We start from the raw sequence: 22,982 nt of genomic DNA, 5'->3' as shown, positions 1-22,982 counted from the left end.
TCAGACCTTCCTGCAGGCACCGAGACCCCCGAGCCCCCTCCCTGAGCCCTCAGCGCTTCCCTCAGGCACCGGGACCCCGATCAGCTCCATCAGTCCCCTCAGACCTTCCCGCAGGCACGGAGACCCCCGATCAGCTCCATCAGTCCCCTCAGACCTTCCCTCAGGCACCGAGACCCCCGAGCCCCCTCCCTGAGCCCTCAGACCTTCCGCAGGCACCGAGACCCCCGATCTGCTCCTCCCGTCCCTCAGACCTTCCCGCAGGCACCGAGACCCTCCCCAGGCCCTCAGACCTTCCCGCAGGTACCGGGAGCCCTGAGCCCCCTCCCCGATCTCTCAGCGGTTCCCGCAGGTACCGAGACCCCCGAGCCCCCTCCCCAAGCCCCCTCCCTGAGCCCTCAGCGCTTCCCGCAGGCACCAAGACCCCCCTCGTCCCCTCAGAGCTTCCCACAGGCACTGAGACCCTCGAGCCCCCCAGTCCCCTCAGAGCTTCCTGGCTCCAGAGGTGCCCACAGGCACCAAGGACCCCCCTGATCCCCCCTCATCCCCTCAGAGCTGCCCACAGGCACCAAGACCCCCCTGATCCCCCCTCATCCCCTCAGAGCTTCCACAGGCACCAAGACCCCCGATCCCCCTCGTCCCCTCAGAGCTTCCTGCAGGCACCGAGACCCCCTGAGTCCCATCAGAGCAGGTACCGGAACCCCGAGCCCCCCAAGCTCCCTCCATCCCCTCAGAGCTTCCTGGCTCCAGGGGCATCTGCAGGTACTGAGACCCCCTGATGCCCCCTCGTCCCCTCAGAGCTTCCCACAAGTACTGAGACCCCCGAGCCCCCTCCCCGAGCCCTCAGCTTCCTGCAGGTACTGAGACCCTCGAGGCCCCCAGTCCCCTCAGAGCTTCCCACAGGCACTGAGACCCTCGAGCCCCCCCAGTCCCCCCAGAGCTTCCTGGCTCCAGAGGCGCCCACAGGCACCAAGACCCCCCTGATCCCCCTTGTTCCCTCAGAGCTTCCCGCAGGCACCGAGACCCCTGAGCCCCCTCCCCGATCTCTCAGCGCTTCCCAAAGGTACCGAGACCCCCCTTGTCCCCTCAGAGCTTCCCGCAGGCACCGAGACCCCCGAGTGCCCTCAGAGCTTCCCGCAGGCACTGGGACCCCCAGTCAGCTCCCCCAGTCCCCTCAGAGCTTCCTGCAGGCACCAAGACCCCCGAGCCCCCCTCCCTGATCCCTCAGTGCTTCCCGGAGGTACTGAGACCCCCAAGCCCCCCTCATCCCTCAGAGCTTCCTGCAGGCACCGAGATCCCCGATCAGCTCCCCCCGTCCCTCAGACCTTCCCGCAGGCACTGGGACCCCCAGTCAGCTCCCCCCGTCCCCTCAGACCTTCCTGCAGGCACCGAGACCCCCCCAAGTGTCCTCAGACCTTCTCACAGGCACCAGGACCCCCGATCAGCTCCCCCAGTCCCCTCAGACCTTCCCGCAGGCACCGAGACCCCCGAGCCCCCTCTCTGAGCCCTCAGCGCTTCCTGCAGATACCGAGACCCCCCTCGTCCCCTCAGAGCTTCCTACAGGTACCGAGACCCCCCAATCCCCCCTCATCCCCTCAGAGCTTCCCTCAGGCACCGAGACCCCCGAGCCCCCTCCCCGATCCCTCAGTGCTTCCCGCAGGTACTGAGACCCCCGATCCCCCCTCATCCCCTCAGAGCTTCCTGCAGGCACCGAGACCCCCCAGCCCCCTCCCCGATCCCTCAGCGCTTCCCACAGGCACCGGGACCCCCTGAGACCCCTCGAGTCCCCCCAGTCCCCTCAGACCTTCCCACAGGCACCGAGACCCCCGATCTGTCCCCCCCCCGGCCTCCCTCGTGCTCTCAGCGTGTGTTTGTAAACAACTGTGTCCCTCGGAGTGACCCCCCGTGTGTCCCTCGGGGTGTGTGGGGACACCCCCTGCCCCACAGCCCCCCGTGGGGCCCTCGGGGTGTGTGGGGACACCCCCTGCCCCACAGCCCCCCGTGGGGCCCTCGGGGTGTGTGGGGACACCCCCTGCCCCACAGCCCCCCGTGGGGCCCCTCGGGGTGTGTGGGGACACCCCCTGCCCCACAGCCCCCCGTGGGGCACGGCACGGGGGTGTAGGGACCCCACAGGGGAGGGGTGATGGGGGCACATGGTCCCCTGGCAGGACCCAGGATGGCTGTGGGGTGATGGGGCTGTTGTGCTCCTGACAGGACCTGAACTAATGTGGGATGGGGGGGCTGTAGGTACCTGACAGGACCTGAAGCAGTTGTGGGGTGATGGGGCTGTTGTGCTCCTGGCAGGACCTGAACAAGTGTGGGGTGATGGAGATGTAGGTACCTGACAGGACCTGAACAAGTGTGGGATGATGGGGCTGTTGTACTCCTGACAGGACCTGAGCAGATGTGAGGTGATGGGGCTGTTGTGCTCCAGACAGGACCCGAACAAGTGTGGGGTGGTGGGGCTGTAGGTACCTGGCAGGACCCAGGATGGATGTGAGGTGATGGGGCTGTTGTGCTCCTGACAGGACCCGAGCAGATGTGAGGTGATGGGGCTGTAGGTACCTGACAGGACCTGAACAAGTGTGGGGGTGATGGGGCTGTTGTGCTCCTGACAGGACCCACGATGGTTGTGGGGTGATGGGGCTGTTGTGCTCCTGACAGGACCCACGATGGGTGTGGTGTGATAGGGGTACCTGACAGGACCTGAACAGATGTGGGGTGATGGGGCTGTAGGTACCTGACAGGACCTGAACAAGTGTGGTTTGACAGGGCTGTCGTGCTCCTGACAGGACCTAGGATGGCTCTTGCACCCCATGGTGTGGGGCAGTGGGTGCTGTTGGTCCCCTGACAGGACCCAGGGTGGGCACTGACCCCGTGGTGTGGGGCAGTGGGTGTCTGACAGGACCCAGGATAGCTGTGGGGTGATGGGGCTGTTGTGCTCCTGACAGGACCTGAAACAGTTGTGGGGTGATGGGGCTGTTGTGCTCCTGACAGGACCTGAACAGATGTGGGGTGATGGGGCTGTAGGTACTTGACAGGACCCGAACAAGTGTGGGATGGGGGGGCTGTAGGTACCTGACAGGACCTGAAACAGTTGTGGGGTGATGGGGCTGTAGGTACCTGACAGGACCCAAGATGGTTGTGGTGTGATGGGGCTGTAGGTACCTGACAGGACCTGAACTAGTGTGGACTGATGGGGCTGTAGGTACCTGACAGGACCTGAACAGATGTGGGGTGATGGGGCTGTAGGTACCTGACAGGACCTGAACTAGTGTGGGCTGATGGGGCTGTTGTGCTCCTGACAGGACCCGGGGTGGGTGCTGACCCCCTGGTGTGGGGTCAGAGGTGCTGCCATGAACCTGCCAGGACCTGCAGCGGCAGTTGCCCTCTGTGGTGTGGCCTGCCAGGACCCAGGACAGCTGTTCCACCACGTGACAGCAATGTTTGCGGGCTGCTTTTCACCTGCCAGGACCCAGGACAGCTGTTGCACTCTGTGATAGGGGCTGTTTTTCACCTGCCAGGACCTTGGACCCGTTGTTGCACCCCAAGGCAGAGTTGTCTGGGGGCTGTTTTTCACCTGCCAGGACCTTGGACTCGTTGTTGCACCCCAAGGCAGAGGTGTTTGGGGGCTGGTTTTCACCTGCCGGGACCTGGATTGGTTGTTGCACCCCAAGGCAGAGGTGTCTGGGGACTGGTTTTCATCTACCAGGACCCGAATCAGTTGTTGCATCCCGTGCTGGGGGCTGTTTTCACCTGCCAGGACCTTGGACCCGTTGTTGCACCCCAAGGCAGAGTTGTCTGGGGGCTGTTTTTCACCTACCAGGACCTGAATCAGTTGTTGCATCCCGTGCTGGGGGCTGTTTTTCACCTACCAGGACCCTGAATCAGTTGTTGCATCCCGTGCTGGGGGCTGGTTTTCACCTGCCAGGACCCTGAATCGGTTGTTGCATCCCATGATGGGGGCTGTTTTCACCTGCCAGGACCTGGATTGGTTGTTGCACCCCAAGGCAGAGGTGTCTGGGGACTGGTTTTCACCTACCAGGACCCAGGACAGCTGTTGCACCCCTGTGATGGGGGCTGTTTTCACCTGCCAGGACCCGAATCAGGTGTTGCATCCCATGCTGGGGGCTGGTTTTTACCTACCAGGACCCGAATCAGGTGTTGCATCCCATGCTGGGGGCTGTTTTCACCTGCCAGGACCCGAATTTGTTGTTCTCCCCCCCCTCCAGGACCCGCCACTGTCCCAGCACCGACCGAGGGGGGCCCAGGGAGCCCCTTCCTTGGATTTGGTTGGGTTTTATCCCATTTTATTGTCCTCTGGGGGGATTTATTGGGATTTATTTGCCTTCCCAAGGGTCACTTTTCGGGGTCGGTGACTCGGCTGTGCCCTCCCCCCAAATTTCCCGGGTGAATTTGGGGCCGGTTCCTTCCCTCCCCCGGAGATTTCCTCCCGTGGCTGTTAAAAAAACATGGAAAACAGGGTGAAAAAAGAGGATTTAGCACCAAAACGCCCCTTTTTCCTGCCTGACTTGGCCACTGTGGGGGTTCAAACCCCTTCACTGGTGATTTTCTCTCAGGTGAGGAGCTAAAATCGAGCGTTTTTGCAGCAAAATTCTACTTTTTTCTGAATTAGATTTCTTGGTTTCTTGTTTTTTTGGGGGTTTTTTTGCCTAGTTTGGCCTCAAAGCATCCAGGGGGAAAAACAAAAAGACATCTCAGAGCCCAGAGGGTCAGTTGGGTTCAAAAAACCAGCTTTAAAGTGAAGCCCCTCCCTTTGAAAAGCGGGGAAATTCGGGTTTTAGAAGCCTCCTTTTCTTGGAAAAGGTTAGAAATCGGTAAAATCAGGGGTTGGATCCCCCTTTTTCCCCCCCAAACGTTCAGAAATGGCTAAAGGTGGTTTTTTTAGGAACCCTCCCTGGCCCTAAACCGCTCAGAAAACGGGTAAATTTGGATTTTAGACGCCCTTTTTCCCCTTAAAAACGGGTAAATGTGGGATTTTGGAGCTCCCCAAAACCCCCCAAGAACGAGTAAATTCGCATTTTGGAACAATTTATTGGGAAAAGCTCAGAAATTGGCAGCTCTCCATTTCAAATCCCTGCTTTCCCCCCCAAAAAAATTGTTCATAAATTAGTAAATTGGGAGGTTTGACCCCTCCTTTTTCCCCCCAAATGCTCAAGAATTGGTTCTTTGGGTTAGAGAGCTCCCAAAAATGCTCAAATTTGATTTTAGAACCCCTTTCTGACGCTCAGAACTCCCATTTTACGGCTCCCTCTGTTCCAGAAATGGGTAAATTTAAATTTCAGCCCCTTTTTTCCCCCTCAAACTGCTCCAAAACGGGCAAATCTCACCTTCCAGCTGGGCCTCCTTCCCTGGACGTTTCCTTTGCCTTTTCCTGGACTTTTTGGACAATTCCTGAATTATTTCCCCCCTCGGATCCCTCGAGTGACCCACGTGGGGCCACCCCCAAATCAGCCCAAAAATCAGGGTGTTTTTTTAACTTTTTCCTCCCCAATCCCCAGTTTTTAACCCGTTTTCCCTCCCCACGAGGGCCCAAATCCCCATTTTGTCACTTTTTCCTCCCCCTGACGCCAGGAATCCCTATTTTTGTTAACTCTTCTCTCCCCAGAGCAGCACTTTCCCCCATTTTCCCCATTTTCCCCCCATTTTTCACCCCATTTCCCCCCCATTTTCCCCCCATTTTATCCCCATCTTCCCCCCATTCCCCCCATTTTTCCCCATTTCCCCCCATTTTTCCCCATTTCCCCCTCATTTTCCCCATTTTTCTCCATTTCCCCCCCATTTTTTCCCCCAATTTCCCCCATTTTCCCCCCCATTTTCCCCCTATTTTTCCCCATTTCCCCTATTTTTTCCCATTTCCCCCCATTTTCCCCCATTTTATCCCCATTTCCCCCCCATTTTCTCCCCATTTTTTCCCCATTCCCCCCCCATTTTTTCCCCACTTTCCCCCCCATTTTCCCTCCATTTTTTCCCCCTTTCCCCCCCACTTCCCCCCATTTTTTCCCCATTTCCCCCCCATTGTTTTCCCATTTTTTCCCCACTTTCCCCCCATTTTCTCCCCCATTTTCCCCCTTTCCCCCCACTTTTCCCCCATTTTTTCCCCATTTCCCCCCCATTGTTTTCTCCATTTCCCCCCCATTTTTTCCCCACTTTCCCCCCATTTTCCCCCATTTTCCCTCCATTTTTTCCCCCTTTCCCCCCCACTTTCCCCCCATTTTTTCCCCATTTCCCCCCCCCTTGTTTTCCCCATTTTTTCCCCCGTTTTTTCCCCACTTTCCCCCCATTTTCTCCCCCATTTTCCCCCTTTCCCCCCCACTTTTCCCCCATTTTTTCCCCATTTCCCCCCCATTGTTTTCCCATTTTTTCCCCATTTTTTCCCCACTTTCCCCCCATTTTTCCCCCCATTTTTCCCCCATTTTTCCCCCCATTTTCCCCCCCATTTTTCCCCATTTCCCCCCCATTTTTCCCCCCATTTTTCCCCATTTCCCCCCCATTGTTTTCCCATTTTTCCCCCATTTTTCCCCATTTCCCCCCATTTTTCCCCTTTCCCCACTCCATCCCCATCTTTGAGGCCAACCACCACTTTCCCCCCATTTTCCCAGCGGGAAGGCGACTCCTCCCCCTCCTCCAACCGCTGAAACTTGTTGGTCCGGCTTTTTTTTTTATCCTTTTTCCCGATTTTGGCCGTTTCCAGCCCAGAACAATGGCCCCAGCCGGGAGGGGGAGAGGGGAGGGCGAATCACCCGCAGCTCCCAAATTTCCCTTAAAAAACCCCAAAAACCACCAAACCCCGGCCCCCAAGTTGAGATTTTTCCCCACTCGGCCCCAAGTTCGGGAGCAAAGGCCCCTCCGGCCGCTCCAAAACTACAAAAACCCCCCAAAAAGCCCCAAACCGGTGGTTTTTTCCCCCTCGGGAGGGGGGAGAAGGAACCGTCTCCTCCCTCCATGGGCCGTTTTTTCCCCTTTTTCCCCCATTTCGGAGCTCCCCTCCCTCTTCCTTTGTTCCAACTCCTTCCTCCCCTTTGCCGGAATCACTCCCCCTTTTTTTTTTCTCTCTCTCTCTCTCTCCCTCCGTTTCTTTTTTGGTTTTTTTTTTTTTTGTCGATTGTGGTTTTTTCTCCATATTTCCCATTTTTTCCCCCCCTCCCCCCTTTCCATTTTTTTTAACCCTTTCACTTCAACTCCCCCCATTCCTCCCCCTCCTCATCCTTCTTTTTCCAGCCTTTTCCAGCTCTTTCCGGCTCCCCTCGCCCTCTTTTTTTTAAACTTTTTCCTCCCCAATCCCCAGTTTTTAACCCGTTTTCCTCCCCACGAGGGCCCAAATCCCCATTTTGTCACTTTTTCCTCCCCCTGACGCCGGGAATCCCTATTTTTGTTAACTCTTCTCTCCCCAGAGCAGCACTTTCCCCCATTTTCCCCCCATTTTCCCCCCATTTTTCCCCATTTTCCCCCCATTTTCCCAATTTTTTCCCCATTTCCCCCCATTTTCCCCCCATTTTCCCCCCATTTTTCCCTCCATTTCCCCCCATTTTTCCCCCATTTTCCCCCCATTTTTCCCCCCATTTCCCCCCACTTTTCCCCCCATTTTCCCCCCATTTCCCCTCATTTTTCCCCATTTTTCCCCATTTTCCCCCATTTCCCCCCATTTTCCCATTTTTTTCCCTATTTTCCCCCATTTCCCCCCATTTTCCCATTTTTTTCCCCATTTCCCCCATTTTCCCCTTATTTTCCCCCCTTTTCCCCCCATTTTCCCCTCATTTCCCCCCATTTCCCCCCATTTTCCCCCCTTTTCCCCCATTTTCTTTTCTCCACCCTTCCCATTTTCTCCATCCTTCTTTTTCCAGCCTTTTCCAGCTCTTTCCACCTCCCCTCACCCTCTTTTTTTTTGGGGTGGGGGGTTGATTTTCCTTCTCGGGTATCTCCAGGTGGTTTTTTTTTTAAATTATTATTATTTTCCTCCCCTTTTCTCGAGGTGCGGGAGCGTCACGTGCGTGGAAAATTCTGGTTGATGCTTTGCCAACGCGCCCGATGGGGGGGGGGGGGGTGGAAATTTGGGGGAAAACCCCCCCAAAAATGGCAGGATCGGGCCCGCCGGGGCTCCGCCCCTGCCCAGCGCTGCCGGGACCACCCCGAGGTGACGGCGGAGGGGGGAAAACTGGGAAAAAACAGGGAAAAACAGGGAAAAAACGAGATGGAATTTAACGGGAGGGGGAGGGGAGGGGGCAGGGCCTCGGCGGCGCCACTTGGGAGGGGAGGGGAAAACACCTCCCTCCCCCCAAAAAAAAAAAAAAACAGGCGGAAAAAAAGACATTTTGGGGCTTTTCCTCCCTCCCTCCTTCCTCCCCCCCCCCCAGAAAAAAAAAAACAGGATTAAAAAAAGAGGTTTGGGTGTTTCATCCCCACCCCCCCCCCTCAAAGAAAAAAAAAACCAAGCAGAAAAATGAGGGTTTGGGGGATTATCCCCCCCTAAAAAACAGGTAGGAAAAAGGAGGGTTTGGGGGATTATCCCCCCCTAAAAAACAGGCAGTAAAAAAGAGGGTTTGGGGGATTATCCCCCCCCCCAGAAAGAGGCAGGAAAAAAGAGGGTTTGGGGTATTATCCCCCCCTAAGAAACAGGCAGGAAAAAGGAGGGTTTGGGGTATTATCCCCCCAAAAAAACAGGCAGGAAAAAGGGGAGTTTGGGGTATTATACCCCCCCCCAGAAAGAGGCAGAAAAAGGGAGGGTTTGGGAGATTATCCCCCAAAAAAACAGGTAGGAAAAAAGAGGGTTTGGGGTATTATCCCCCCCCCCCAAGAAACAGGCAGAAAAAAGAGGGTTTGGGGTCGGTTTTTTTTGAACCCCCAAAATGGGCAGAAAAAAGAGGCTTTGGGGTGTTTTTCCCCCCAAAAAACCAGAAAAAAAGCCGTTTTGGGAGGTTTCTCCCCCCGGGGGGGGGGGGTTGGCGATCCCGGGTGGTCCCGGCGCCGGCGCTGCCCGTCCTGCCCGGGCTGGCAGCGGGTTGTGCCAAGGGATTAGGCAGGAATGTGACCCCGGGTGTTGCTTCCTCTCTCTCTCTCTCTCTCTCTCTCTCTCTCCCCAACGCCAGACTTGGCACCCGCCGGACCCCCCCCGGGTGTCCCCCCCCTGTTCCCTCCCTCGGGGGTTCCCTGGAGGGGGTGTGATGGACGGGGGGTGATGGCTGGGGGTTGTTGGACGGGGTGTGATGGACGGGGGTTGTTGGACAGGGTGTGATGGATGGGGTGACGCTGGTGGCAGGGGGGGGACACGCGGGGGCCGTGCCAGCGCCTGGCAGATGTGACACCTCTCCAGGGCTTCCCCCCCCCCGAGCGGCTGCCAAGGCGTGTTGGGGACAGCCGGGGCCGGCCGGGGCCGTGACACGGATGTGGCGGTGTCACCGCCCCGGGGACGGCCCCGGGAACGCGGCGCCCTGGCCTCTGTCGCGGGGACACCGCGGGGACACCGCGGGGACACCGCCGGTGGCCCTCGGCCAAGGGCTTGGGAAATCCTGCGCTGGCGGTTGGGCACCGTCAGCGTGACACCGGGGAGGGGTTGGGAATCCTCTGGCACCGTCAGCGTGACACCAGGGAGGGGTTGGGAATCCTCTGCTGGATGTTGGACACCGTCAGTGTGACACTGGTGAGGGGTTGGGAATCCTCTGGCACCATCAGCGTGACACCGGGGAGGGGTTGGGAATCCTCTGCTGGATGTTGGACACCGTCAGTGTGACACTGGTGAGGGGTTGGGAATCCTCTGGCACCGTCACAGGGACACCGGGGAGGGGTTGGGAATCCTCTGCTGGATGTTGGACACCGTCAGTGTGACACCGGGGAGGGTTGGGAATCCTCTGCTGGATGTTGGACACCGTCAGTGTGACACCGGGGAGGGGTTGGGAGTCCTCTGGCACCGGGGAGGGGTTGGGAGTCCTCTGGCACCGGGGAGGGGTTGGGAATCCTCTGGCACCGGGGAGGGGTTGGGAATCCTCTGGCACCGGCACGGGGACACTGGTGAGGGTTGGGAGTCCTCTGCTGGATGTTGGTCACTGTCAGTGTGACACCGGGGAGGGGTTGGGGAATCCTCTGGCACCGGGGAGGGGTTGGGGAATCCTCTGGCACCGCCACGGGGACACCCGGGAGAGTTGGGAATCCTCTGTGACCGTCACAGGGACACCGGTGTCCCCAAGTGAGGGGTTGGGAATCCTCTGTGACCGTCACAGGGACACCGGTGTCCCCAAGTGAGGGGTTGGGAATCCTCTGTGACCGTCACAGGGACACCGGTGTCCCCAAGTGAGGGGTTGGGAATCCTCTGACACTGTCACAGGGACACCGGTGTCCCCAAGTGAGGGGTTGGGAATCCTCTGTCACTGTCACAGGGACACCGGTGTCCCCAAGTGAGGGGTTGGGAATCCTCTGGCACCGGCACGGGGACACCAGTGAGGGTTGGGAATCCTCGGACACTGGTGAGGGGTCGGGAATCCTCTGTCACTGTCACGGGGACACCAGGGAGGGGTTGGGAATCCTCAGACACCGGGGAGGGGTTGGGAATCCTCAGACACCGGGGAGGGGTTGGGAATCCTCAGACACTAGTGAGGGGTTGGGGAATCCTCTGTGACCATCACAGGGACACTGGTGAGGGTTGGGAATCCTCTGACACCAGTGAGGGCTTGGGGAATCCTCTGGCACCGTCACAGGGACACTCGTGTCCCCAAGTGAGGGGTTGGGAATCCTCTGCCTCTGTCACAGTGACACCGGTGTCCTTGGAGTGAGGGTTGGGAAATCCTCTGCTGGCAGTAGGTCACTGTCACAGTGACACCGCTGTCCCCAAGTGAGGGTTGGGAAATCCTCTGCCTCTGTCACGGTGACATCACTGTCCCCAAGTGAGGGTTGGGAATTCCTCTGCTGGCGGTTGGTCACCGTCAGCGTGACACCGGTGAGGGGTTGGGAATCCTCTGCTGGTGGTTGGTCACTGTCACAGTGGCACTGGTGTCCCCTGAGGGGCTGGGGAACGCTCTGCCACTGTCACAGTGACACTGGTGAGGGTTGGGAATCCTCTGCCACTGTCCCGGTGACACTGTGACACAGTGACACCGGTGTCCCCAAGTGAGGGTTGGGGATCCTCTGCCACCCTCACGGTGACACCGGTGTCCCCAGGTGAGGGTTGGGGAATCCTCTACCACTGTCACGGTGACACCATGACATGGTGACACCGGTGTCCCCAAGTGAGGGTTGGGGACTCCCCTGCCACCGTCACAGTGACACCATGACACGGTGACACCGGTGTCCCCAAGTGAGTGGTTGGGGACTCCCCTGCCACTCTCATGGTGACACTGGTGTCCCCAGGGCCCAGTGGCTGGAAAATCCTCTGCTGGCACTTGGGGACCATCACTCGGAGGGGGGCAACTGTGCAGAGCAGTTTTGGGGATAAAAAGGAGGAAAAAGGGGCTTCTGCTCTTGGGGAAACGGTGAGAAAGAGCCGTGGGGGTCGCGCCGACAGCCGGAGCCTCCGGGGTTTCTCCAGATCCACAGAAATCCCCCCCGTGGCAACACTGAATTTCCAGTGGGGTAAAACCACCCCAAATATCCCTAAAATCCTGTGGTTTCGCCCCAAAACCCGGTGGAAACACCCCCAAGTCCCGTTTCTGGTGGTTTTCCCCCCGTTTCTCCGCGGTGCCGGTGCCGTCGGAGGGGGGGGCCCGGGGCTGGGGCTGCTGCTTTTCGTTATCCTTCGGTTCTGCCCCAAAAGTTGGGGTTTGGTTTCCCCCAAATGTTTCTGCTCCGAAGGCCCAACCGAGGGTCGGTTGGTTTGGGGTCAAAAAAGAGGTGAAAAAGTCATTCTGCCGGGGGAAGGGTGGGGCTGGGGTGTCCCTGTCACCTGCTGGCCACCAAGGGGACCTCGGCGTGGCCACGTGTCCCTGTCACCACCCTGGTGGCCCAGGGGGGACCTCGGCGTGGCCACCTGTCCCTGTCACCATCCTGGTGGCCCAGGGGGGACCTTGGTGTGGCCACATGTCCCTGTCACCCACCTCTGTGTGTGACACTGTCCTGGTGGCCCAGGGGGACCTCGGTGTGGCCACATGTCCCTGTCACCATCCTGGTGGCCCAGGGGGGACCTCGTTGTGGCCACATGTCCCTGTCACCCTCCTGGTGGCCGTGGAGGGCACTTTAACGTGTCCACCTGTCCCTGTGCCCCGTCTTCCTGCTTTGTCACCGTCCTGGTGGCTGCAGAGGGGACCTTGCACAGCCACCCGGCCTGTCCCCATCCCGTCCCTGTCCCCTTCTGTCCCCCTTTTGTCCCCATCCCCATCCTGTCTCCCTCCCTGTCCCCATCCCTGTTCCCCTCCTGTCCCTGTCTTATCCTCATCCTCATCCTGTCCCCGTCCTGTCCCTGTCCCCATCCTGTCTCCATCTCTGTCCCCCTCCTGTCCCTCTCCTGTCCCCCTCCTGTCCCCCTCCTGTCTCCATCCCTGTCCCTCTCCCGTCCCCATCCCTGTCCATCCCTGTCCATCCCTGTCGCCCTCCTGTCCCTCTCCTGTCCCCATCCCTGTCCTGCCCCCATCTCTGTCCCTGTCCTGTCCCCCTCCTGTCCCCATCCTGTCCCTATCCCTGTTCCCCTCCTGTCCCCCTCCTGTCCCTCTCCTGTCCCCATCCCTGTCCCCCTCCTGTCCTCCTCCTGTCCCCATCCCTGTCCATCCTTGTCCCCCTCCTGTCCCCCTCCTGTCCCCATCCCTGTCCCTCTCCTGTCCCCATCCCTGTCCCCCTCCTGTCCTCCTCCTGTCCCCATCCCTGTCCATCCCTGTCCCCCTCCTGTCCCCCTCCTGTCCCCCTCCTGTCCCCCTCCTGTCCCCATCCCTGTCCCCCTCCTGTCCCCCTCCTGTCCCCATCCCTGTCCCCCTCCTGTCCCCATCCCTGTCCCCCTCCTGTCCCCCTCCTGTCCCCCTCCTGTCCCCCTCCTGTCTCTCTCCTGTCCCTCTCCTGTCCCCATCCCTGTCCTGTCCCCATCTCTGTCCCTGTCCTGTCCCCCTCCTGTCCCCCTCCTGTCCCCATCCTGTCCCTATCCCTGTTCCCCTCCTGTCCCCCTCCTGTTCCCCATCCTGTCCCCATCCCTGTCCCTCTCCTGTCCCCCTCCTGTCCCTCTCCTGTCCCCATCCTGTCCCTATCCCTGTTCCCCTCCTGTCCCCCTCCTGTTCCCCATCCTGTCCCCATCCCTGTCCATCCCTGTCCCCCTCCTGTCCCTGTCCTGTCCCCATCCCTGTCCATCCCTGTCCATCCCTGTCCCCCTCCTGTCCCTGTCCTGTCCCCCTCCTCTACCCCTCCTGTCCCCATCCCTGCCCATCCCTGTCCATCCCTGTCCCCCTCCCTGCCCATCCCTGTCCATCCCTGCCCATCCCTGCCCATCCCTGTCCCCTGCTGTCCCCCTGCCGTGGCTCAGGCCCCGTGTCCCCGCAGACGGTGACGAGGAGCTGCTGCGGGGCCTCGAGGGGGCCCTGGGGGTGAAGAAGAAGAAAAGGGGCCCCCGGAAACAGAAGGAAAACAAACCCGGAAAACCCCGGAAACGGAAAAAACTGGTGAGTTCTCCTGGGACACCCCGAGCCCACACCGGGATCCTCCCGGGGGGGACGGGGCTGGGGACGGCTGAGGGACTCTTTGGGGGGCTCACGGGGGGCCTGGAGCAGCTCAGGGGGGTCCTGGGGTGCCTGACGGGGATCTGGGGGTGACTGACAGGGCTGGGGGGGGTCCTGGGGTGCCTGACGGGGATCTGGGGGTGACTGACAGGGCTGGGGGGGGTCCTGGGGTGCCTGACGGGGATCTGGGGGTGACTGACAGGGCTGAGGGGGGTCCTGGGGTGACTGACAGGGATCTGGGGGTGACTGACAGGGCTGAGGGGGTCCTGGGGTGACTGATGGGGATCTGGGGGTGACTGACAGGGCTGAGGGGGGTCCGAGGGTGGCTGAGGGGGGTCCTGGGGTGATTGAGGAGGTCCTGGGACAACTAATGGGGTCCTGGAGTGACTGATGGTGGTCCTGGGGTGACTGACGGGGTCCTGGAGTGGTTGAGGTGGTTCTAGGGGGGGCTGATGGGGGTCTCGGGGTGCCTGATGGGGGTCCTGGAGTGTCTGACAGGGGTCTGAGGGTACTTGCCAGTTTTGTAAGGGCCTGCTGAGGGTCCTGGGACAACCCCCAGGGAAGGGTGGGGTGGAGCAGTGGTCCCAGGTAGACCCAGGTGAGTGAGGATAAGTTGGAGTCAGTGCAGGATGAGTACCCCGGGTGGGGCAGGGTGGGGGTCCCAGGTGGTCCCAGGTGGTCCCAGGTGGCCCCAGGTGGTCTCAGGTGATCCTGGTCCCTGCCAGGTGAGCGAGGATGAGCTGGAGTCAGAGAGGGACAAGTACCTGGGGTGGGGGGTCCCAGGTGAGCCCCAGGTGATCCCAGGTGAGCCCCAGGTGGTCTCAGGTGAGCCCCAGGTGGTCTCAGGTGATCCTGGTCCCTGCCAGGTGAGCGAGGATGAGCTGGAGTCGGAGCGGGACGAGTACCCCGGGTGGGGCAGGGTGGGGGTCCCAGGTGGTCCCAGGTGGTCTCAGGTGAGCCTGGTCCCTGCCAGGTGAGCGAGGATGAGCTGGAGTCAGAGTGGGACGAGTACCCTGGGTGGGGCAGGGTGGGGGTCCCAGGTAAGGCTCAGGTGGTCCCAGGTGGTCCCAGGTGGTCTCAGGTGATCCTGGTCCCTGCCAGGTGAGTGAGGATGAGCTGGAGTCGGAGCGGGACGAGTACCTGGGCTGCGGTGGGATGGGATGGGATGGGATGGGGTGGGGTGGGGTGTCCCAGGTGAGCCCCAGGTGGTCCCAGGTGAGCCCCAGGTGGTCTCAGGTGAGCCCCAAGTGGTCCCAGGTGGTCTCAGGTGAGCCTGGTCCCTGCTAGGTGAGCGAGGATGAGCTGGAGTCGGAGCGGGACGAGTACCTGGGGTGGGATGGGGCAGGGTGGGGGTCCCAGGTGGTCCCAGGTGAGCCCCAGGTGATCCTGGTCCCTGCCAGGTGAGCGAGGATGAGCTGGAGTCGGAGCGGGACGAGTACCCGCGCGAGGAGTACCGGGAGAAGTCGGAGAGCGGCGGCAGCGACTCCGGGGGGGGCCGCGCGGAAGCGGCGGCGGAAGCACCGCGAGAAGAAGGAGAAGAAAACCAAGAGGCGGAAAAAGGCCGACGAGGAGGGGGGGCAGAAGGTGAAGGTACGACCCGGGGGGGCACCCACAGGTGGGGGGGCACCTGGGGGTGTGTGGGGCACCTGGGGGTGTGGGGGGGCACTCGTGGGTGGGGGGCACTCGTGGGTGGGGGGCACTCGGGGCTCTGCCGGTGCTGCCCCGTGTGGGGGCTTGGGGGGAAAAGGGGGTTCGGGCAGCTGGGGGGGCTTTTTTGGGGGGATCCCATTGCTTGGGGGGGTCCCTTTACCCATGGGAGTCCTGTCACTGTGTGGGGTCCTCAGGGAGTCCCATCACTGGGGGATCCTCGGGGGGGGCAGGTCTTGACTCCTCAGTGGGTGCCCATGGGGGTCCTGCCTCCCATGGGGGTCATCACAGGGGCCCCCCATGTCCCCCCATGTCCCCTCACATCCCTGTGTCCCCCCATGTCCCCCCATGTCCCCCAATGTCCCCCCATGTCCCCCCATGTCCCGCTACGTCACCCCGTGTCCCCCCACATTCCCCATGTCCCCCCATGTCTCCCATGTCCCCCCACATCCTCTTGTCCCCCCATGTCCCCCCATGTCCCCCCATGTCCCCCATGTCCCCCCATGTCCCCCCACGTCCCCCCACGTCCCCCCAATGTCCCCCCATGTCCCCCTTGTCCCCCCCACATCCCCCCTTTCCCCCCATGTCCCAAATGTCCCCCCACATCCCCCAATGTCCCCCAATGTCCCCCATGTCCCCCCACGTCCCTCATGTCCCCAATGCCCCCCAATGTCCCCCCAATGTCCCCAATGTCCCCCCACATCCCCCCATGTCCCCCAATGTCCCCCCTCGTCCCTCGTGTCCCCCAATGTCCCCCAATGTCCCCCAATGTCCCCAATGTCCCCCAATGTCCCCCAATGTCCCCAATGTCCCCAATGTCCCCAATGTCCCCCCAATGTCCCCCAATGTCCCCAATGTCCCCAATGTCCCCCCAATGTCCCCCCAATGTCCCCCAATGTCCCCAATGTCCCCAATGTCCCCCCAATGTCCCCAATGTCCCCCAATGTCCCCAATATCCCCAATGTCCCCCCAATGTCCCCAATGTCCCCAATGTCCCCCCACATCCCCCCATGTCCCCCAATGTCCCCCCACATCCCCATGTCCCCCAATGTCCCCCCTCGTCCCTCGTGTCCCCCAATGTCCCCCAATGTCCCCAATGTCCCCAATATCCCCAATGTCCCCAATGTCCCCAATGTCCCCCAATGTCCCCAATGTCCCCAATGTCCCCCCAATGTCCCCAATGTCCCCAATGTCCCCCAATGTCCCCAATGTCCCCAATATCCCCAATGTCCCCAATGTCCCCAATGTCCCCAATATCCCCAATGTCCCCCCAATGTCCCCAATATCCCCAATGTCCCCAATGTCCCCCCAATGTCCCCCCAATGTCCCCAATGTCCCCAATGTCCCCAATATCCCCAATGTCCCCCCAATGTCCCCAATGTCCCCCATGTCCCCCCTGCAGGCAGTGGAGCAGAAATCCTCGGCTCAGCTGCTGGGGGCCTGGGGGCTGGAGGACGTGGACCACGTGTTCACCGAGGAGGACTATCACACCCTCACCAACTACAAGGCCTTCAGCCAGTTCATGAGGTGGGGCCAGGGGGGAGCCTGGGAGGGTCCCTCTGGCTGCTGGGGGGCACCTTGGGGTGCTCAGGGGGTCCTTTTAGGGCACCTGAGGGTGCTGGGGGACAGTTTGGGGTGCTCAGGGGGTCCTTTTAGGGCAGATCAAGGTGCTGGGGGGCACCTTGGGGCACTCAGGGGGTCCTTTTAGGGCAGCTCAGGATGCTGGGGGGCACCTTGGGGCGCTCAGGGGATCCTTTTAGGGCAGCTCAGGGTGCTGGGGGACAGTTCAGGGTGCTCAGGGGGTCCTTTTAGGGCACCTGAGGGTGCTGGGGGACAGTTTGGGGTGCTCAGGGGATCCTTTTAGGGCACCTGAGGGTGCTGGGGGACAACTCAGGGTGCTCAGGGGATCCTTTTACGGCAGCTCAGGGTGCTGGAGATACTTTGGAGTGCCTGGGGGTGGGCACAGGGATACCTTGGGGGTCCTGAGGGACCCTGGGGACACTTTGGGGTGCTGGGGGGTGGGCACAGGGATACCTTGGGGGTCCTGAGGGACCCTGGGGACACTTTGGGGTGCTGGGGGGTGGGCACAGGGATACCTTGGGGGTCCTGAGGGACCCTGGGGACACTTTGGGGTGCTGGGGGGTGGGCACAGGGATACCTTGGGGGTCCTGAGGGACCCTGGGGACACTTTGGGGTGCTCAGGACACCCCAGGAGGGGCAGAGAGAGCTCCGCGCTCCCCGGGTGCCCCCAAACCCCCCCGGGGGTCCCTGTCCCCCCATCCCACGTGTCCCCCCTCCCTCCCTGGCAGGCCCCTGATCGCCAAGAAGAACCCCAAGATCCCCATGTCCAAGATGATGACCATCCTGGGGGCCAAGTGGAGGGAGTTCAGCGCCAACAACCCCTTCAAGGGCTCGGCCGCCGCCGTGGCCGCCGCGGCCGCCGCCGCCGCCGCCGCCGTGGCCGAGCAGGTGTCGGCCGCCGTGGCCAACGTGGCCCCCGAGGCCCCCCCGCCCCCCCTGCGCAAGGCCAAGACCAAGGAGGGCAAAGGTGGGCACCCCCTCGGGGTCTGGGGGCGACTGTGGGGGGTTGGGGAGGCAATGGGGTCTGTGAGGGGTTCCTTGGGGGGGGTTTGGGGGTCCCTGGGAGAGTTTGGGGGCTCGCTGGGGCGGTTTGGGAAGTCCTTTTGGGGTGGTTTGGAGGGTCCCTGAAGGGCTTTAGGGGTCCCTGGGGGAGTTTGGAGGGTCCCTGGCGTGGTTTGGGAGATCCCTGGGGTGGTTTGGAGGGTCCCTGGGGTGGTTTGGGAGATCCCTGGGGTGGTTTGGAGGGTCCCTGGGGTGGTTTGGGGGATCCCTAGAGGGTCCCTGAGGGGTTTTAGAGGTCCCTGGGGGAGTTCAGAGTGTCCCTGGGGTGGTTTGGGGGATCCCTAGAGGGTCTCTGATGGGCTTTAGGGGTCCCTGGGGTTGTTTGGGGGATCCCTGGAGGGTCCCTGATGGACTTTAGGGGTCCCTGGGGGAGTTTGGAGGGTCCCTGGGGTGCTTTGGGGCTCTATAAGGGGATCCTGGGGGCTTTTTGGGCCCCTTGGGGTGGTTTGGATGGTCCCTGGGGAAGTTTGGGGATGTCCCTGCAGAGGCTTTAAGGATCCTGGGGGAGTTTGGGGATGTCCCTGGCATGGTTTGAGGGGTCACTTGGGGGGCTCTGGGGGTCCCTGGGGGAGTTTGGAGGGTCCCTGGGGTGCTTTGGGGCTCTATGAGGGGATCCTGGCGGCTTTTGGGGCCCTCCAGGGTGGTTTGGAGGGTCCCTGGGGAAGTTTGGGGATGTCCCTGGGGAGGCTTTAGGGATCCTGGGGGAGTTTGGGGATGTCCCTGGCGTGGTTTGAAGGGTCACTGGGGGGCTCTGGGGGTCCCTGGGGGAGTTTGGAGGGTCCCTGGGGTGCTTTTGGACTCTATGAGGGGATCCTGGTGGCTTTTGGGGGTCACTGGTGGGGTTTGAGGGGCTCCCCGGGGTGGTTTGGAGGGTCCCTGGGGGAGTTTGGGGACGTCCCTGGCGTGGTTTGAGGGGGCTCTGGGGGGGTTTGGGGGTCGGTGGGGGGTTTGTGGGGGTCCCCGTGCCCCCCCAAAGCCCGTGTACCCCCCAGGCCCCGGGCACAAGAAGCGCAGCAAGAGCCCGCGGGTGCCCGAGCTGAAGAGGAAGATGAAGGGCAGGAAGATGGCACCGCTCAAGATCAAACTGGGAGTGCTGGGAGGGAAGCGCAAGAAGAGCAGCTCGGTGGGTCCCCACTGGGAGCACTGGGGGGGCACTGGGGGTAGGGTGAGGGCACTGGGAGCACTGGGGGGGCACTGGGGGCAGGGTGAGGGCACTGGGAGCACTGGGGGACAGGGCAGGGGGCACTGGAAGCACTGGGGGGGCACTGGGGGCAGGGCAAGGGGGCACTGGGAGCACTGGGATGGGGAGACTAGAGGTGCTGAGAGACAGGCCGTGGGAGCCATGGGGACACTGGGCATGGGGACACCCAGGGACACAGGGACACTGGGGCCAGGGCAGCCCTCCACCCCGGTGTCCCCTGGTGACCTGTGTCCACTGGTGTCTCCCGGTGTCCCCGGTGTCCCCTGATGTCCCCTGGTGTCCCCTGGTGTCCCCTTGTGTCCTGTGTCACTGCTGTCCCCCGCTGTCCCCGCTGTCCCCCGCTGTCCCCTGGTGTCCTGTGTCCCCACTGTCCCCTGATGTCCCCCGCTGTCCCCCGCTGACCCGTGTCCCCCGCTGTCCCCTGGTGTCCCTGCTGTCCCCTGGTGTCCCCTCGTGCCCTGTGTCCCCTGGTGTCCCCCGCTGTCCCCCGCTGTCCCCCGCTGTCCCCCGCTGTCCCCGCTGACCCGTGTCCCCGCTGGTGTCCCCGCTGACCCGTGTGCCCGCTGTCCCCTGATGTCCCCTGGTGTCCCCTATGTCCCCCGCTGACCCGTGTCCCTGCTGTCCCCTGGTGTCCCCTATGTCCCCCGCTGACCCGTGTCCCCACTGTCCCCTGATGTCCCCCGCTGTCCCCTGGTGTCCCCCGCTGTCCCCGCTGACCCGTGTCCCCGCTGTCCCCTGGTGTCCCTGCTGTCCCCCGCTGACCCGTGTCCCCGCTGTCCCCTGGTGTCCCCCGGTGTCCCCCGCTGACCCGTGTCCCCGCTGTCCCCTGGTGTCCCTGCTGTCCCCCGCTGACCCGTGTCCCCGCTGTCCCCTGGTGTCCCTGCTGTCCCCCGCTGACCCGTGTCCCCACTGTCCCCTGATGTCCCCCGGTGTCCCCGCTGACCCGTGTCCCCGCTGTCCCCTGGTGTCCCCCGGTGTCCCCCGCTGACCCGTGTCCCCGCTGTCCCCGAGCAGAGCGAGGACGCCGGGGAGGCAGAGGAGGAGTCTGACGCCGAGAGCCCCGGGGGGGTCCTGGGTGCCCCCCCCCGCCCCGACCCCACCACCCGCCTCAAGAAGCTCAAGCGGGGCCGCCCCGGCCGCAAGAAGAAGAAGGGTGAGTGTGTCCCCCGAGCGTCCCCACGTGTCCCCAAGTGTCCCCTGGGTGCCACCCCCTTCCCCTCCCCTTCCCCCCCCGCGGCGTTGGGGACTCCGGGTGACGTCCCCCCCGTGTCCCCCCCCCTTCCCCGTCTCTCCTTGCAGCCCCCGGCGCCGGCCTGGGCCGGGAGCGCGGCCCCCCGGGGACGGGCGCGGCCCCCGCGCACGGTGAGACCCCCCCCGAGCGTCCCCGAGGTGTCACCCGGGGTCCCCGAGCCCGCGGGTGTCCGTCTGTCTGTCCCTCTGTCCGTCCCCCCCCCGAGCGGGGCCCTCAGTCCCTGCCCTGGCTCGGTGGTGGTGGCCGGGGGGGGGTCCCGAGCCCTTGGATTGGCTTGAGGGGTCCCCAGCCCTGTCCCCGTGTCCCCAGTGCTCCCAGTGCCCCCAGTGCTCCCAGTGCCCCCAGCCCTGTCCCCGTGTCCCCAGTGCCCCCAGTGCCCCCAGTGCCCCCAGTGCCCCCAGTGCCCCCAGTGCCCCCAGTGCTCCCAGTGCCCCCAGCCCTGTCCCCATGTCCCCATCCCCAGTGTCCCCAGTGCTCCCAGTGTCCCCATTCCCCTGTCCCCAGTGCTCCCAGTGCCCCCAGCCCTGTCTCCGTGTCCCCATCCCCAGTGTCCCCAGTGCTCCCAGTGCCCCCATTCCCCTGTCCCCCTGTCCCCATCCCCAGTGCCCCAGTGTTCCCATGTCCCCATCCCCAGTGCCCCCTTCCCAGTGCCCCATCCCCCTCTTCCCAGTGCCCTGTGTCCCCATGTCCCCATCCCCAGTGCCCCCATTCCCCTGTTCCCAGTGTCCCCATCCTGAATGCCCCCACTCCCCTGTGGGGGGTGTTGGTGTCCCAACACCCTGTTCCCAGTGTCCCCATCCCCAGTGCCCCCAATGTCCCCCTCCCTCATCCCCAGTGCCCCCAGTGCCCCCATCCCCCTGTTCCCAGTGCCCCCATCCCCAATGCCCCCCTTTCCCTGTTCCCAGTGCCCCCAGTGCCCCCTCCCCTCACCCCCAGTGCCCCCAATGCCCCCTCCCCCTGTTCCCAGTGCCCCCAATGCCCCCTCCCCCTGTTCCCATTTCCCCCAATGCCCCCTTTCCCTCATCCCCAGTGCCCCCAATGCCCCCTCCCCTCACCCCCAGTGCCCCCAATGCCCCCTCCCCGTGTTCCCAGTGCCCCCAATGCCCCCTCCCCCTGTTCCCAGTGCCCCCAATGCCCCCTCCCCCTGTTCCCAGTGCCCCCCATGCCCCCCTACCCTCATCCCCTGTGTCCCCATCCCCCTGTTCCCAGTGCCTCCATGTCCCCATCCCCAGTACCCCCAATGCCCCCTCCCCTCACCCCCCGTGCCCCCAATGCCCCCTTCCCCTGTTCCCAGTGCCCCCAATGCCCCCTCCCCTCATCCCCAGTGCCCCCATACTCCTGTACCCCCCTCCCCTCATCCCCAATGCCCCCAATGCCCCCTCCCCTCATCCCCAGTGCCCCCAATGCCCCCTCCCCTCATCCCCAGTGCCCCCAATGCCCCCTCCCCTCATCCCCAGTGCCCCCATACTCCTGTACCCCCCTCCCCTCATCCCCAGTGCCCCCAATGCCCCCTCCCCTCATCCCCAGTGCCCCCATACTCCTGTACCCCCCTCCCCTCATCCCCAGTGCCCCCAATGCCCCCTCCCCCTGTTCCCAGTGCCCCCAACGCCCCCTCCCCTCACCCCCCGTGCCCCCCGTGCGGGTGTCACTGGTGTCCCCGCTGTCCCCTCAGGGCCGGGCCTGGAGGAGGAGGGGGATGGCTACGAGACGGACCACCAGGACTACTGCGAGGTGTGCCAGCAGGGCGGGGAGATCATCCTGTGCGACACCTGCCCCCGCGCCTACCACCTCGTCTGCCTCGACCCCGAGCTCGACAGGGCCCCCGAGGGCCGCTGGAGCTGCCCCCACTGCGTGAGTGGGGGCTCTGGGGGGGTCTGGGGGGGTTGGGGGGCTTTAGGGGGGTCCTGAGAGGGTTTGGGGGGTCACTGGAGCTGCCCCTACTGCGTGAGTGGGGGCTCTGGGGGGGTTTGGGAGGGTTGGGGGGCTTTAGGGGGGTTCTGAGAGGGTTTGGGGGGTCCCCCACTGCGTGAGTGGGGGCTCTGGGGGGGTCTGGGGGGGGTTGGGGGGCTTTAGGGGGGTCCTGAGAGGGTTTGGGGGGTCACTGGAGCTGCCCCTACTGCGTGAGTGGGGGCTCTGGGGGGGTTTGGGAGGGTTGGGGGGCTTTAGGGGGGTTCTGAGAGGGTTTGGGGGGTCCCCCACTGCGTGAGTGGGGGCTCTGGGGGGGGGCCTGAGAGGGCTGGGGGGCTTTAGGGGGGTTCTGAGAGGGTTTGGGGGGTCCCCCACTGCGTGAGTGGGGGCTCTGGGGGGGGCCTGAGAGGGCTGGGGGGCTTTAGGGGGGTCCTGAGAGGGTTTGGGGGGTCACTGGAGCTGCCCCTACTGCGTGAGTGGGGGCTCTGGGGGGGTTTGGGGGGGTTGGGGGGCTCTAAGGGGGTCCTGAGAGGGTCTGGGGGCTCTAGGGGGGTCCTTAGAGGATTTGGGGGCTCTAAGGGTGTCCTGAGAGGGTTTGGGGGTTCTAAGGGGGTCACTGGAGCTGCCCCCACTGCATGAGTGGGGGGTTTGGGGGGCTCTAGGGGGTCCTGAGAGGGGCTTGGGGGCTCTAGTG

The 22,982-nt window shown here is 62.9% G+C and overlaps 1 protein-coding gene across 1 annotated transcript in view; it reads left to right on the top strand.

Annotated features, from left to right (window-relative positions):
• The window catches only part of LOC127464808 (chromodomain-helicase-DNA-binding protein 3-like), a 62,591-nt gene that overhangs the window by 676 nt on the left and 38,933 nt on the right, over positions 1–22,982 (top strand). The window contains 9 exon segments of the mRNA XM_051775272.1: positions 13,462–13,580; positions 15,038–15,126; positions 15,128–15,227; positions 16,687–16,811; positions 17,594–17,832; positions 18,920–19,050; positions 20,143–20,281; positions 20,428–20,490; positions 22,053–22,231. Of these exon segments, the coding sequence (XP_051631232.1) occupies positions 13,462–13,580; positions 15,038–15,126; positions 15,128–15,227; positions 16,687–16,811; positions 17,594–17,832; positions 18,920–19,050; positions 20,143–20,281; positions 20,428–20,490; positions 22,053–22,231 (1,184 nt within the window).

The sequence above is a fragment of the Manacus candei genome, unplaced genomic scaffold, assembly GCF_025592945.1.
Source record: "Manacus candei isolate 608988 ecotype Guabito, Panama unplaced genomic scaffold, ASM2559294v1 h1tg000275l, whole genome shotgun sequence".
NCBI classification, from domain to species: Eukaryota; Metazoa; Chordata; class Aves; order Passeriformes; family Pipridae; genus Manacus; species Manacus candei.
The sequence above is the reverse complement of the archived record's forward strand: the minus strand, read 5'-3'. Positions and strand labels throughout refer to the sequence as shown.